The 13,091-nt window shown below is 37.6% G+C and overlaps 1 protein-coding gene across 7 annotated transcripts in view; it reads right to left on the bottom strand.

Annotated features, from left to right (window-relative positions):
- Positions 1-5,410, bottom strand: part of LOC122081774 (protein FAR1-RELATED SEQUENCE 6-like) — a 10,168-nt gene extending 4,758 nt beyond the window's left edge. For 2 of the 7 annotated variants that reach the window (XR_006141218.1, XR_006141219.1), the window contains exons 1-5: positions 5,255-5,409; positions 2,463-4,583; positions 2,219-2,332; positions 1,814-1,978; positions 1,426-1,695 (exon numbers count right to left, since the gene is read on the bottom strand). Coding sequence is in view for 5 of the 7 variants with exons in the window: in XM_042649059.1 (XP_042504993.1) it covers positions 1,829-1,978; positions 2,219-2,332; positions 2,463-4,538 (2,340 nt within the window). In the remaining 2 variants the exon portion in view is untranslated. Of the gene's footprint in view, positions 1-1,214; positions 1,697-1,808; positions 1,979-2,218; positions 2,333-2,462; positions 4,584-4,772; positions 5,234-5,254 lie in introns of those variants that run through there. The other 5 variants (XM_042649059.1, XM_042649042.1, XM_042649078.1 and 2 more) reach the window with 5 other exon arrangements.
- Positions 5,411-13,091: the final 7,681 nt, after the last annotated feature.

The following is a 13,091-nucleotide window of genomic DNA, read 5'->3' as shown; positions in this document are numbered from 1 at the left end:
TATGAAAATTATAAAATTGAGGTAAAATGTACGTTTCGGTATGTATTGGTACGTATCGGTGAGTATCGGTATGTATCGATCGATACGTATCGGTATATGTTGGCACGTATCGGTGAGTATCGATATATATCGGTACGTATCGGTGAGTATCGATACGTATCGGTATGTACATATAATGGCCAAGATGGGTAATTTTTCAAAAAAACACGATTTTTTGAAGGGTTTTTGTTCCAAAGTTGCTGTCAGCCATATTTCTCTCTAACTAAAGTGGAAATCAAGGTTGGGAACAAGGATTTTACATTTATGGGACAACTACAAACCTTGAATTCTTAGTACGATACCCTCAATTTAGTGTTTATGCATAATACATGTTATCAATAGCTTTTTTTAACAAATTCTTTATGCAAAAGTGTTTAAAAAAAATTTTCATATCCATTTATGTGTGTATCTTTAGCGTATCTTAGTGTATCTCCGATACGATACGATACTGTCCGATACGTATCTTAATTTTGACTGACCGATACGGCGACCGATACCGATACTTTAATCCTTGAGCGAGAGCATAGATATCAGTCATAATTTTTACAAACTTAACAGGACACTAAGATTAGATGCACTATTTTATTTACGAAGACTAAATGGATTAATGGGGAGCACTTGGATGGTGCCAAGCAACCTGAGGTTTCTTTATTCTCGAAATTGAATCTTTGGCTAAAATCAGTTTAGCACTTTGGGAAATGGTTTTTATCCATCAAACCCCAAGATGCGGATGGTTTGAATCCACCCAAGTCCCTAATATTATAACCAATTAAATCCGTACCTCTTAATGAAGAGAGAAATCTACCAAACTGCATGTATGCCATTGGTACCCAGGATATCATACTTGGTTTGAACCAATGTAAAGAAGAAAGAACACCTTATGAAGGTCCCTGTTTTGTGATCTCACAGATACAGTCCTAACTGATGTAACAGCATATTCACTATAGAAGATAAGGACTTTGTTCTGGATCTTTTTTTCCAATATTTATAAATACTGTTGCCAACAGAATGAGGCAGAGGTATAGTAATGTTACTACACATTGATTTTTGTCTTCCTCACCTCCCCCCCACCCCACCCTTTTTTTTTTTTTTTTTTTTTGAAGTAATACTATAAATTGATGAGTGCTTGTAGAGCCAAAGAAGCTAATTTAGATAACACAGTTGCTTCTATGATGTTAACTAAAGGAAGGAACAATTCTATTAGTAAAACAAAAGTTTGCAGGACCTGTACAGTGTGTAATCTGCTATACACAAGGTATACAAGAAAAAATTAGTCTTACAAGCCGTATTGACGGTCCCTACAAGGCAAAGCTACTTCTCCAAAATCTTATACAATTGATGGTTAAAAGAAAGGTAAACTCTCCAAACGATGGAGCACATGCTTACTTGAGTATCACCAGCTCTTGAAGATGCGCTTGTTAGACTTCCATGGAGGACCCAAAAAGCAGAATCATGAATGGCCAATGATCTGTGCTTCCACCATTAAGGATTCCTTCATCCACATTTCAAATTCTCTAAGAATGTTCAATATCATAATACAGGTTCACTCAATTCCATATAACAATCAGATTTCAGAGATTATTCCACCACAACCAAGAAATCTGGCCATGAGATCAAGTGGACCAGGGATAGTTGGCTGGATAGTGAAAATTGTCCCTGTAATGTGCTTCATGAGTTAGTTTCTTTCTTCCTCTCCTTATTCCCAATGTCAGAAGTGAAATATCTGATTCATCTTGTATAAGAGACAGGTCATTGGTAGGTAACACAGCCTCACCTGGAAGGGCTTCCACTATGCTGGGTAGAGAGTTGCTGGGAAATGCAGAGAGAGAGAGGGATCACCAGAAAATGACATTAAACCACCTGGAACCATGAAACCTGCAACCTGAAACATGGAAACCATGAAAACCAAACCTATAACCCAAGGCAACCCAACCAAATCCTGCCATGAAACAGAGACCATAAAAATCATGAGAGACTGTGCATTACAACTGTACAAGGTAATGCTTGATCCTCCATCAATCCAATGGTCAAATTGCCAAAAATCATGCTATGAGGAAGGAGAACAAGACATGTGGTGCAAAACCTAGTGGGTAAGGGCATGCCGGCAAGTCTGCGACCTTCTCCATAAGAGAAAAGTGAACATAAACTGACCAGTATTGAAATAAATAGGACTACTTACTGGTTGATATATACTCTCTGGTGTACTAATAGGGTTGCCAAGATTTGGTTGTACTTGAAAATTGGATTCTGCACGTTGGTTGTCAACCTCTGGTGCTCTTTCAGTACTTCTTCCCTACAACAGACATTGAAAAAATAAAAACTACCAACTAAAGAACCAACATATATAGAAAAAGAACCCTGATATACAAATTTATGTAAAGAATCAGCAACCACAAGTACAAGTTCTTAAAACCATTAAATACCTTATCTGTGAGACATTGGGATCCATTTTGTTTCGGCCGACCTCGTCGCTTTACTTGTGAAGGTTCTTTTGCATTATCACTTTTTGTTGGATTACGTTGTGCTACAGTGGATGCCTTTTTTGAGCCAAAAGCCCTTATATCATAAACTTTACTCAATGACTCTTCTAGTGCTTGCAAAGCAACCTTGAAATGTTCTTGAGATATCACCCCTCCCTCCACAACTTGGATAGCACGTTTGTACAATTGATCATACCATGTCACTGGGTCATCAACATCAACATCATTTGCGCTATTTTCCAGTACATAAATGCATTTAAAATCCTTCCTCCAACGTGGCAAAATGTATCGAGACGGGATTTCTTCAATTCCATTATAGTGGAGGACACTAAGTGCATGTCTACATAAGTACCCTTTAAAGTTAAATTGATTGCAAATGCAATGAACCTCCACTTCAACGGTATTGTAAAGAACTTCATAATCCTTGATCTCACTCTCATTTCCCTCAGCACGTTCCTTGACAGTATAAGTTATGACTGGCCCATCAACATGTACTTGTGTCGTGTTAAAACACGAAAGCATCTCTTCCACCTCATTTTGGAATTTCTTGAACATATTCATTGTGTACACTTCAGAGAGTTGTTTTTCATAGTAACTTCTTGTCTTCAACACAGGCTTTGAGTGGATTGATGAAAGATCTGCCTGGAATTCTTCAGAACGCCTCTTCTCTAAAGCAAGCTCATAATTATCAAGGAACTCCTTGAGCGAGGTTCTTGCATGCACAAATCCATCAAAATATGAATTTATGCTTTCACTTCTTTGGGTGGTTGACATTCCTGCAAAACTTGTGCCCTTGAGAAAAGCTGGCACCCACTGATGTCGATATTCATACAATGTTTGAAGCCATTCATTATCCCCAACTCCATTTTGCTGAATCATGTCCTCCCAAGCTAATTCAAACTCATCCACTCTCCACGAATCATAGACTGCTCTCTCCATTGCCCTTTTAACTGCTCTATATTCACGCAAATTTTGCAATTTTTCTGGAACTTTTTGCATGATGTGCCATAAACACAGTCGGTGACAGGCTCCAGGGAATACTTCCATAACTGCCTTTTTTAAAACTTTACATTGATCAGTTATTATAGCATTAGGAATGCGACCTGACATACATGCAAGCCATGCCTTGAATAACCATATAAATGACTCAGATGTTTTATCTAGAAGTAAACCACAACCCAACAGCACATACTGCCCATGGTTATTTACTCCAACAAATGGCGCAAATGGCAAATCATATTTGTGTGTCAGATATGTTGTATCAAATGCAACAACATCCCCAAAGTATTCACATGCAGCCCTACACCTTGCATCAGCCCAAAACACATTTCCCAACCGTCCATCTTCATCAAGATCCATCAAATAAAAGAAGTTGGGACTTTTTTGCTGCATGCGGCAAAGGAATTCATAAACAGCTTGTGCATCTCCTTTTTCAAGCTTTGAGCACTTGCATTGAACTACACTAACATCTTTGCCATTAATTGACTGATACTTACATGTATGTATTCCAGCATCACAAGTCAATTGCAATTTTCCTTTAGTTCCAGAACCAGCACTCTTATGTGATCTGTAGAATTGTGAACCTGCTGGATTAGTCACATGATTATGCTCAAGCTTAACTTCAATCACTTGCCATCCCTTGGACTCCCTCAATTTGATCCTCACCATTGCTTGACAACCAGTCCTTACTTCTGGTCTTTTATTGTGAGACTGTAGTGATCTTTTAAAACCCTCACAACTACAACAAAGAACTGCAGCATACTTCTCTTTACTCTGTTTCTTAAAATAAGAACTTCTTATTCTAATCCCAAATCCCACTTTTTCAGCATACTTATTATAAAATTCATAGGCATCTTCAAATGACTCAAACTCCATCCCTAAACCTGGTGGCACAGGCTCCTCCTTCCTCACATGGTTTTCACCTGTGGACTCCGAGTTTCCACAATCTGTTTCCTCCGCATCTGGCTTATCTGCTCCATCTTCAGCCAATGGCTCACTATTGAGACAGATTTCTCCCATTCGAGGCAAATGCTAGCAAATGAACTTCAAAAGTAATCAATCTACCTGAAAGATAACCAAGCAAAAAGGAAAATGACATGGATCATCTTGATAGTTGAAAGAAAATCACAAGCTAAGTCAGAATATCCAAATTTAGAGAGAAGTCCAGAAACAATGAATCAAGTTGCAATAAAAAAAATTTAAACAAAAGCTACAAAACCAAAAGGAGTAAAAAAATTAAGTTATAGATCATACATTTCAATGAGGAATGCCAATCTGAACCATGAAACGATTAAAGCCTTGAGTTATATAAAAAGGAAGCATCTACAAAGCACGTAGGGAAAAGAGACCACATCTCATTTCAAGCATCAAGGAAAAAAATCACTCTATTAATGGAAATCCAAAATCTAAGCCTTTTAGCCTCCTCCATGATGCCCTACCCATCATTTCAAACAATCACAATAAACAACCAGCAAAAAACTAAGACAAGCTAATGCGTGTGCAATGAATTGAATCTCCAGGCTTTCCTTCCAATTGAGCAAAAGGAAATCAAAGGGTGTGATCAATTTATAACAAATGCTTAGTCATGAAATATGAAAGAATAAAACTGGGTTTTTATGCTTTCTTCTTCACCAAAACGGTGGAATTGTTTTTGGTTGGGGGAGGGAGGGGGAGGGTATCAACCTCCTTAAATCATTCTGCAAATCCTAAACGAAGTGACAGAGAAAAACCCTAACCTGATACTGATCGGAGTAGATGAAAAAACTGCTTTTTCGTCAAGGAGATGCCATCTCCGTGAAGGAGAGAAATTTGCCGAGCCACAAAGAAGGCGAGAAAAAAAAAAAAAAACTCGAAAGCGTGAGGACCATGGTGCGAAAATTGTCCGCAGCACCGGTGCAGTGAGCATCGAGTGGATAGGAGTCTCTTGAAGAGCGTGCCTAGATATTATCACCCATCCGATGGTCATCGTACCTCGCTGCTCGCTGCAGACATGTGCCCTCAGGACGAAGAGGGATAACAGTTTTAAAACCCGGTGAATTATCAAAAGACGAAACTCGGGATCGGCCGAAACACTCGCGAGTGACGATCAAATAATTATTGACTCGCCTTAATTACACGGTTCTGGTGGATCGTTTGCGTGACTCAATGGTTTGTTGAAAAAGATCTGGCACATCGTCCGATCCACCTCGGCTATGAGGGGATTTCTACTTTTAATGGCATTTTTTTTTTTTTTGGGTGTGTGTGTATGTGTAGAATTACTATTGGAGCATTATTATGGATACAACCACGAAGAAAATGTACAAGGAAACAAGAAAAGCAGTTCCCTCTTGTAAGAGGAATCCCTCTATGTTGTTGTTTAAATTTCAAATTCAATAAACTTTAAATATCGTTCTCATTTTACATGTTTTATTACATTATACTTTTAAAGAGAAACTTCCCTAACAGACTCCTAAAAACACTCTACGACACTTAACTGCATTTATGACTATTTAACTAATTTAAATGACTAATAAACACAACTTTCAACACCACAACATGAGCCACTTTAGTGTAGTAGAGAATAAATATGCTTTAGTAAACAAAGAAAAATTATTAAATAAATATGTAAATAATTATGACTCGTATAATTTTTGTCTCGTATAATTTTATCCCTCTCAAAATCAACCTTGTCCGTAAGGTTGAAAATAAGGGTATTGTCTTTCAGCTTGTACGATGTCTCCCATGTTGCATCATTTGGGCTTGCATTGGACCATTTCACAAGTACCTTTGTGACAATATTGTTTTTCTTCTTCACCATCCTTTTATCTATTATTGTTATTGGCACCATTCACATTTCTCCTTCCTCATTCATTGGTGGCAGAGCTCTTTGTAATGGAACACCCTAGTCAAGCATCTTCTTGAGTTTTTTTTTTTTTTTTTTTTTTTTTTTTTTTTTTTTTTTTTTTGTTAACCAAGGTGTCTGGGTCAGCTTACGCACACCTCGACTAATCCAGGGAGATTAGCACAACAACCAACCACCACAGTCTCCACTTAAATCTTAGATGCACGGAGGGGGAATTGAATCTGGGACCATGCACTTATCCACACAATACCCAATTTGTCCTAATCATCTGGGCAACCCACGGATGGGAATCGCCTCTTCTTGAGGTTGGATACATGGAATACTTGATGAATGCTAGCTCCCTCAGGTAACAGAAACTTGTAAGCCATTGGTCCTACCTTTGTACAACCCGAAAAGTGCTATAATACATCAAAGCAAGTTTCATAGAGGCTTGAAAAGCTAGTTTTGGCGGTATGGTCGTAAACAGAGGTAAACTCAGCCCCAACTTGAAACTCATGTTCAGTTTCATGGAGATCAACTTGCTGCTTCATCTTGATGTGCTTGGCATAGATTCTCTTTCAATAGTTGAATAGTAGCAATCGTGTCTCATAGTCACTGCTCTACAGTTGCAACATTGGTTCCCCTATGGTGTACAATGTCACTGTAGGTGGAGGTTGCCTATAAATAGCCTCATATGGGGTGATTATAGTGGATGAGTGATAATTGATGTTGTACTACCATTTTGCCAAAGCTAACCATTTATGCCCATTGCATAAGTTGGTCTCTAGTAGTGCACGTCAAATAATCTTCTAAATATCGGTTAACCACCTCTAATTGTGGCATTTGTTTGGGGATAATAAGAGGAACTCATTCGCAGCTAGGTTCCTTAGTGACAAAAAAAATTTGGCAAGAATTTACTCAAGAAGATAGGAACTCGGCCACGAGTGTGGATCAAGATCATACGAGAATGGTTCTTCTACGAATGCAGTTTGCAACATTGTCAATAAATGCTTATGCTACAATTGTAACTTAAAAGGGATGGTCCAACGAAATGAAATGTCCTTATTTTCTTAGTCGATCCACAAGAATTAAAATGACATTTTTTTTTCCAAAAGAGGAACGTATAAAGTCTACAGAGATTTCAATCCATACTCGTTCCGAAATTTGTAAAGGTTGCAATAATCCAGGCTGTGCTATGTCCTATCCTTTATTTCGTTGGCATTGGTCACATTTCATAGTAAGATGTTGAATATCGTACCGCATACTGTTCCAATAGAATGCGTGCCTCACTTATTTGAGTGTTTTTTGTACTCCAAATTTGTCCCCTTTAGCACTATTGTGCATCTCAATGAGAATGGACTCTCGTAAATGAGAATCTGGTGTCAATACCACCCGCCCATGGTATTTGAGTTCCCAACATTCCAAGTGTAACTTAGTTGAGATTACAGATTGGCAAAAATATGCTCTATTAGTGTTCACAAATATGGATTATTCATCCATTCTTCTCATACAACATCCATCAAAATAAGGTGTGAGAAGTGATAGCCATCAGTCCAGCCTCTTCTTCATGTTATCTCGACAATGCTTCTGCAACCTTATTTTCTCTACCACTATGATGTGTTTCTGATAAAAGAAAAATATCAATGATTACCTTTTGCTTTCTTTAATCTATTGCTGAAGTGTGTTATTGAATGGACAATCAACACTATTCATCATGCGCTGATTAAACTACACAAGTGGGACTACAAACATGGCATGAGTCGTTCTTGCTCTAACTTGATGAGAAAGCTAAATACGGTAGTTTACTTATGAAATGTTTGTGAGCATTACTTAAAAAAAACAAGGAGGAAGGCCAGTGTGTGTGGATTTCACTCTTCAGTTCAATGATTACATAATTGAAGCGGAGCTCATGGATATGAAGTGGTTGGTTAGTTGTTCACTTGGTTTAACCGATAGGCAGACAACCTGATTAGAAGCTTGATCGATAGAGCTTTAGTGAATTGGCATTGGGCTTGTCAATGAGGCACTACCAAGCATCAACGTCTTCGACTTGCCTCACCTGTTGCCATGGCTCTGCATATCTTACTATACATATTTCTCTACTGATAGTTGAATAAAGAGCCTACCTTCCCCTTATAAAGGGACATTCTTCACTAGCTATAAAGCTAAGTTTTGAATGGAGTGTAGAAGTAAGATAGCGATGAATGCACACGAATTCATATGACCTTATAAATTGTAAACCTAAACAAAGGACTATTCTCATATACCTATGCTACCACCACAAATTGGTCCAAGTTGGGGTGGAACTACCATTCATCTGGGTGAAAAATGTTGTTGGGGCATTGGTCAAGCCAAAGGCATCACCATAAATTCTAAGGCACCCATATTCGGTGACCCAAATAGTCTTTGCCTTGTAATCCTCAGCTCTCTCTTATTAAAAAAAAAATACAAATTTAATCCCTCCTATGTGCTTCTTTTGAAAAACTCCTTTCTCTCTTTTCTCATTCATTTTAGTGTGTGTTAGTCTACGAATGGGTAAAGAGTGAGGCCTAGTGGCTAGTTTTGAGGTTGCATATGGTCCGCGATAGGTTTGGAAAATTTAGGTTTTTGCCTTTTATCCATGCTCTCAACATTTTCTTCTTGTAATTAGTAGGCTTGAAAATCAATATACCATATCGTATCTCTTCCTTCAAGCCACTTATAAAGCAACTCACCAGACAACTCATTGGTATAGTTCGACGCCCTTTAAATTTTTCTTAGTACTCCTTTACAAACCCCATTTGTTTGAGTTTGTTTAGTACTCCAACAAAATCCTTATAAACACTTGGCCTAAAACATTGAAAAATGGCTTTGACAAATTCATCCCATGACACCCTGCCATGCATCTTTTCAAAACAGTGGTACCATTGAAGTGCCACTCTCTCCAAGTCAATTAATGCCAAAAGCACCTTCTGATCATAAGAGATGCAGTTAAATTTAAAGAATTGTTCAACCCTATATATCCAATCTTCACTTCTATTGAATTTTGAAAATTCTACTTTGGCATAATTTGTATACATAGTACAATTTACTATTGTTGGACTTGTGTTTGAATTTGGAATTCTCTCATTGGCTTTTATAATTGAGCAACTGAGGCAGCGAGTTGGTTGTATTTTAGATATATCCATTGCTGCTATCAGTTGTCGTAACTCCTGTAAAACATCTGCTTGTTTTTCTATAATTTATTGGATGTTCGAATCTCCATTTTTTACTTCTTTATCTCTTGTAGAGTTATTCCGTTAGCCATTGATTGTTAGTAGAAAACATGCCAAGATCGCCACTCTGATACCAAAAAGATATCATCATTAATAAAATGTATAAGGAAACAATAAAAGTAGTTATCTCTCCATGGAGAATACCTATATATTATTGCATAAACTTCAAATTTGGTAATCTTCAGATATTCCTCTCTTGTTACATGTTTCATTACATAACACATTTACAAAAAAACATCCCTAACAGACTCCTAAAAGCACTCCACAACACTTAATTGTATTCATGACTCTTTAATCAATTTAAATGACTTAACCAATACAACTTTCGACACCACAATATGACCCACTTTAGTGATAAACAAATAACAAATATATTCTAATAAACGGAGAAAATTACTAAATAAATATGTAAATAACTATGGCTCTGTATCAATTACCAATTATCAATCATACTCTTTAAAATCATGGAATTTCACAAATAGAATGGAAGTGGGATTATTATTAAATGGGGCCTTTGAGAGCTTGCAATCGTTGTTTTAGAAATTAGAGTTGAATCGATTAAATTGACAGGGTTAATTCGTTGATGCTAATTCTATACTTTTGGTCATGGGATAATTTAGTATTTAGATCTAAAGACCAATTATAAGGTTTGGGGATGATTTAGATTGATTTTAATTTCTATAACTTTTTTCCTGACCTCAATTTTAGTTAAATTCAAGTTATCTCTTGCATTTTTTCTTATAGTTTGGAACTCTGGATTGGCTACTCGATTTAAGAGAGTAAACTCAGTCTACTCTCTATCCTAGTTAGCAAAAATTTAAATGGAGCTTCCATTTTTTTACAGTTTAATGTAAATTTTTTCGTATGTTTTCCAAAGATACGAGAAAAAATGGAAAATGGTAAGCATTCCCGTTCTAAACATATTTAAAACGGGTTTAAAACACATTCTCTTTTTTTTGGCATAACATAGATAAGTTGAGTGTAGCAGAGATACGATTGTTGAGATGAATGTACAGAAAAACAAGGAGAGATAGAGTGAGGAATCACAGGGTAAGAGTTGAGTTGGGAATGGTCCCGATCATGACAAGCTCTGAGAATGCCACTTAAGGTGGTATATTCATGTTCAAATGAGGCATAGGGATGCTTCAGTACGGAGGAGTGATCAAATCTAGTTGGAAAGGAGTTAGAAGAGCTAGATGCACCTAAAATGACCATTGATGAGTTGGTAAGGAAAGACATGCAAAAGTTAAGTCCTAACCCTGTATGACATCAAACAGAGTTGTTTGGAGGGCAAAAATCCATATTGTAGATTGCATTTAGGTGGGATGACATGGAGGTGTTGCATTACCTTTTTTTTTTTTTTTTTTATCACCCCCCTTTTCTCTCTTCTACCTTTTATCTTTTTCTTTAATAGATCAATGTAGCCGACCCCACTTAGTTGGGAAAAGGCTGAGTAATTGTTGTTGTTATTTTATCTCTCTCTCCCGAATTTCGATTGACCTAATTTTTTTGTCAACATGAAGCTAACTTGAAGACCTTCATTTTTCATAATATCACCTTCAACTAAAATTTAATACATGCACTTCGAAAATTGAGCTACAAATAGATGCATAAGTTGAAAATTATTTCTAAAGTCGTGACTCCCAACTCCAACTGAACATGCATCACTTGGGGTGTGTGTTGACTGTGTTGACAACAATGAACAACATCATAGCCAAGCCCCATTGCTCAACAATACTTTGGACATGCTTTTTTGTTATGATGTATGAATTTATAATTGGTGTTGGATGATACTGATGATATGTATTAGAATTTATAATGAATCGTAGAATATATGCATTAATGATGGATGTTATAGTTGTTTTGATCATTTTTTTTTTTTTTTGGGCGGAAGCATGACTATTTATTCATGCATGTTCAACGCAAGGTATTCGAGTTACAAATGTCAGACAACCAAGGAGTGGGGACCCACCAAGTTGTCTCACATGCATAAGACAAGGCATTTCGGCCCAAGGAGTCAGCCACATTGTTAATCTCTCTGGGAATATAGTGATAGGAGCATGTCTTAAAGGAAGTGGTCTTGTATTGGATGTTGTGTATAATGTTTAAGACCTCAATACAAGGAGGGAGGAACTATGGGATGATATAAGTATTAGACCTTTATAGCATGATTCCACTTCCAAGTCTTCAATTCCTTCTGAAATGCTTAGAAGCAAACCCGATCGGGTGGCAAGAGCTTCACCTTTAAGGGTTGTAAGAAAGGAGGAAGGAAATGATACAACAACAATAGGTCTTCTGTTGGAATTACAAACCACATAGCTCAAACCTCCCTTGTTATTAACCAGAGATGCATCAAACTTCCTTCCCATTTTTTGTTGGAGCAAAAGATTAAATGCCAATGCATGATAAGTTTAGATATTTTTCTACGTCATGTTTAGGATGAGAGAAAGAGAGTCTGCACCCGAACTAGACTGCTCAAGCGAAGGGGCAGTCAAGGAGAACATGACTGATCGTTTCCTGTTGCACACCACACCTGGGACATGTCAGATGAATGGAGGCTTTCCTCCTATAAAGCCCAGCTCTGGTAGCTAGTCCTTCAACACATGCACGCCATAAAAAACTTCGAATTTTAGGCATTGAGTGGCAAGACCACATTTGTCTCCAAACCTTAGGGGCAATATGTCATTGAGAGGCATTGGAGGATGAGGCAGTAATAGATCTCTCTTTAAGCTCTTGTTGATTACAGAGGATATGATAACCAACCTTTGCTGAGTAGATTCCATTCTTTGAACCCCTCCAAATTTAGGAATCTAGTCGAGAAAAGAGACTTAATTGAATTTTGAGAATTTCCTTTCGATCATCTGGATGAAATAAATTGTTCAAGACTCTAGATTTCCATATTTTGTTTGGATTATCAATTAAATCTGAAGTAGGTATGTCAGAGTTTTACATTAGGAGTAGTGGGGATCTAGCAATCCTTCCACACTCATATGCTCTCACCATTGCCAACAACCCAACAAAGCCCATCCAAAAGAACCTATCTTCCTTTCAAAATTCCATGCCAAGCCCAAGATGGATTTGAACCAATCCAAAGCTCAAGGAAATCTGAGTTTGGGTAATAAATCTGATTCATAATGGATGCCCAATGAGATTGAGGATTTTTCCAAAGCCTCCAAGCAAGCTTGCCTAGGAGGGCTTTATTTTGAATTGCGGGGTCCCTAAATCCCAAGCCCCCTCTCTCCTTAGACCCGCATAAGTGCCTCCAAGATATCCAACAACTGCCACTCTTGTCTCTTAAATTACCCAAAAAAAATGAAATGCTGCACTTCTGATTTTAGGGTGGAGGGTGGAGGGTGGAGGGTGGTGGGTGGTGGGTGGTGGGTGGTGGGTGGTGGGAAGCTTGAAATGTGAGGCTGCAAATGTGTTCGTTGATAATGCCATAGATTTGTGCATGATTTCCTTCCCCACGTGTTAAAAGACGCTCTTTCCAATCCAGAA

Source organism: Macadamia integrifolia, chromosome 1, assembly GCF_013358625.1.
Source record: "Macadamia integrifolia cultivar HAES 741 chromosome 1, SCU_Mint_v3, whole genome shotgun sequence".
Taxonomy (NCBI): domain Eukaryota; kingdom Viridiplantae; phylum Streptophyta; class Magnoliopsida; order Proteales; family Proteaceae; genus Macadamia; species Macadamia integrifolia.
The sequence above is the reverse complement of the archived record's forward strand: the minus strand, read 5'-3'. Positions and strand labels throughout refer to the sequence as shown.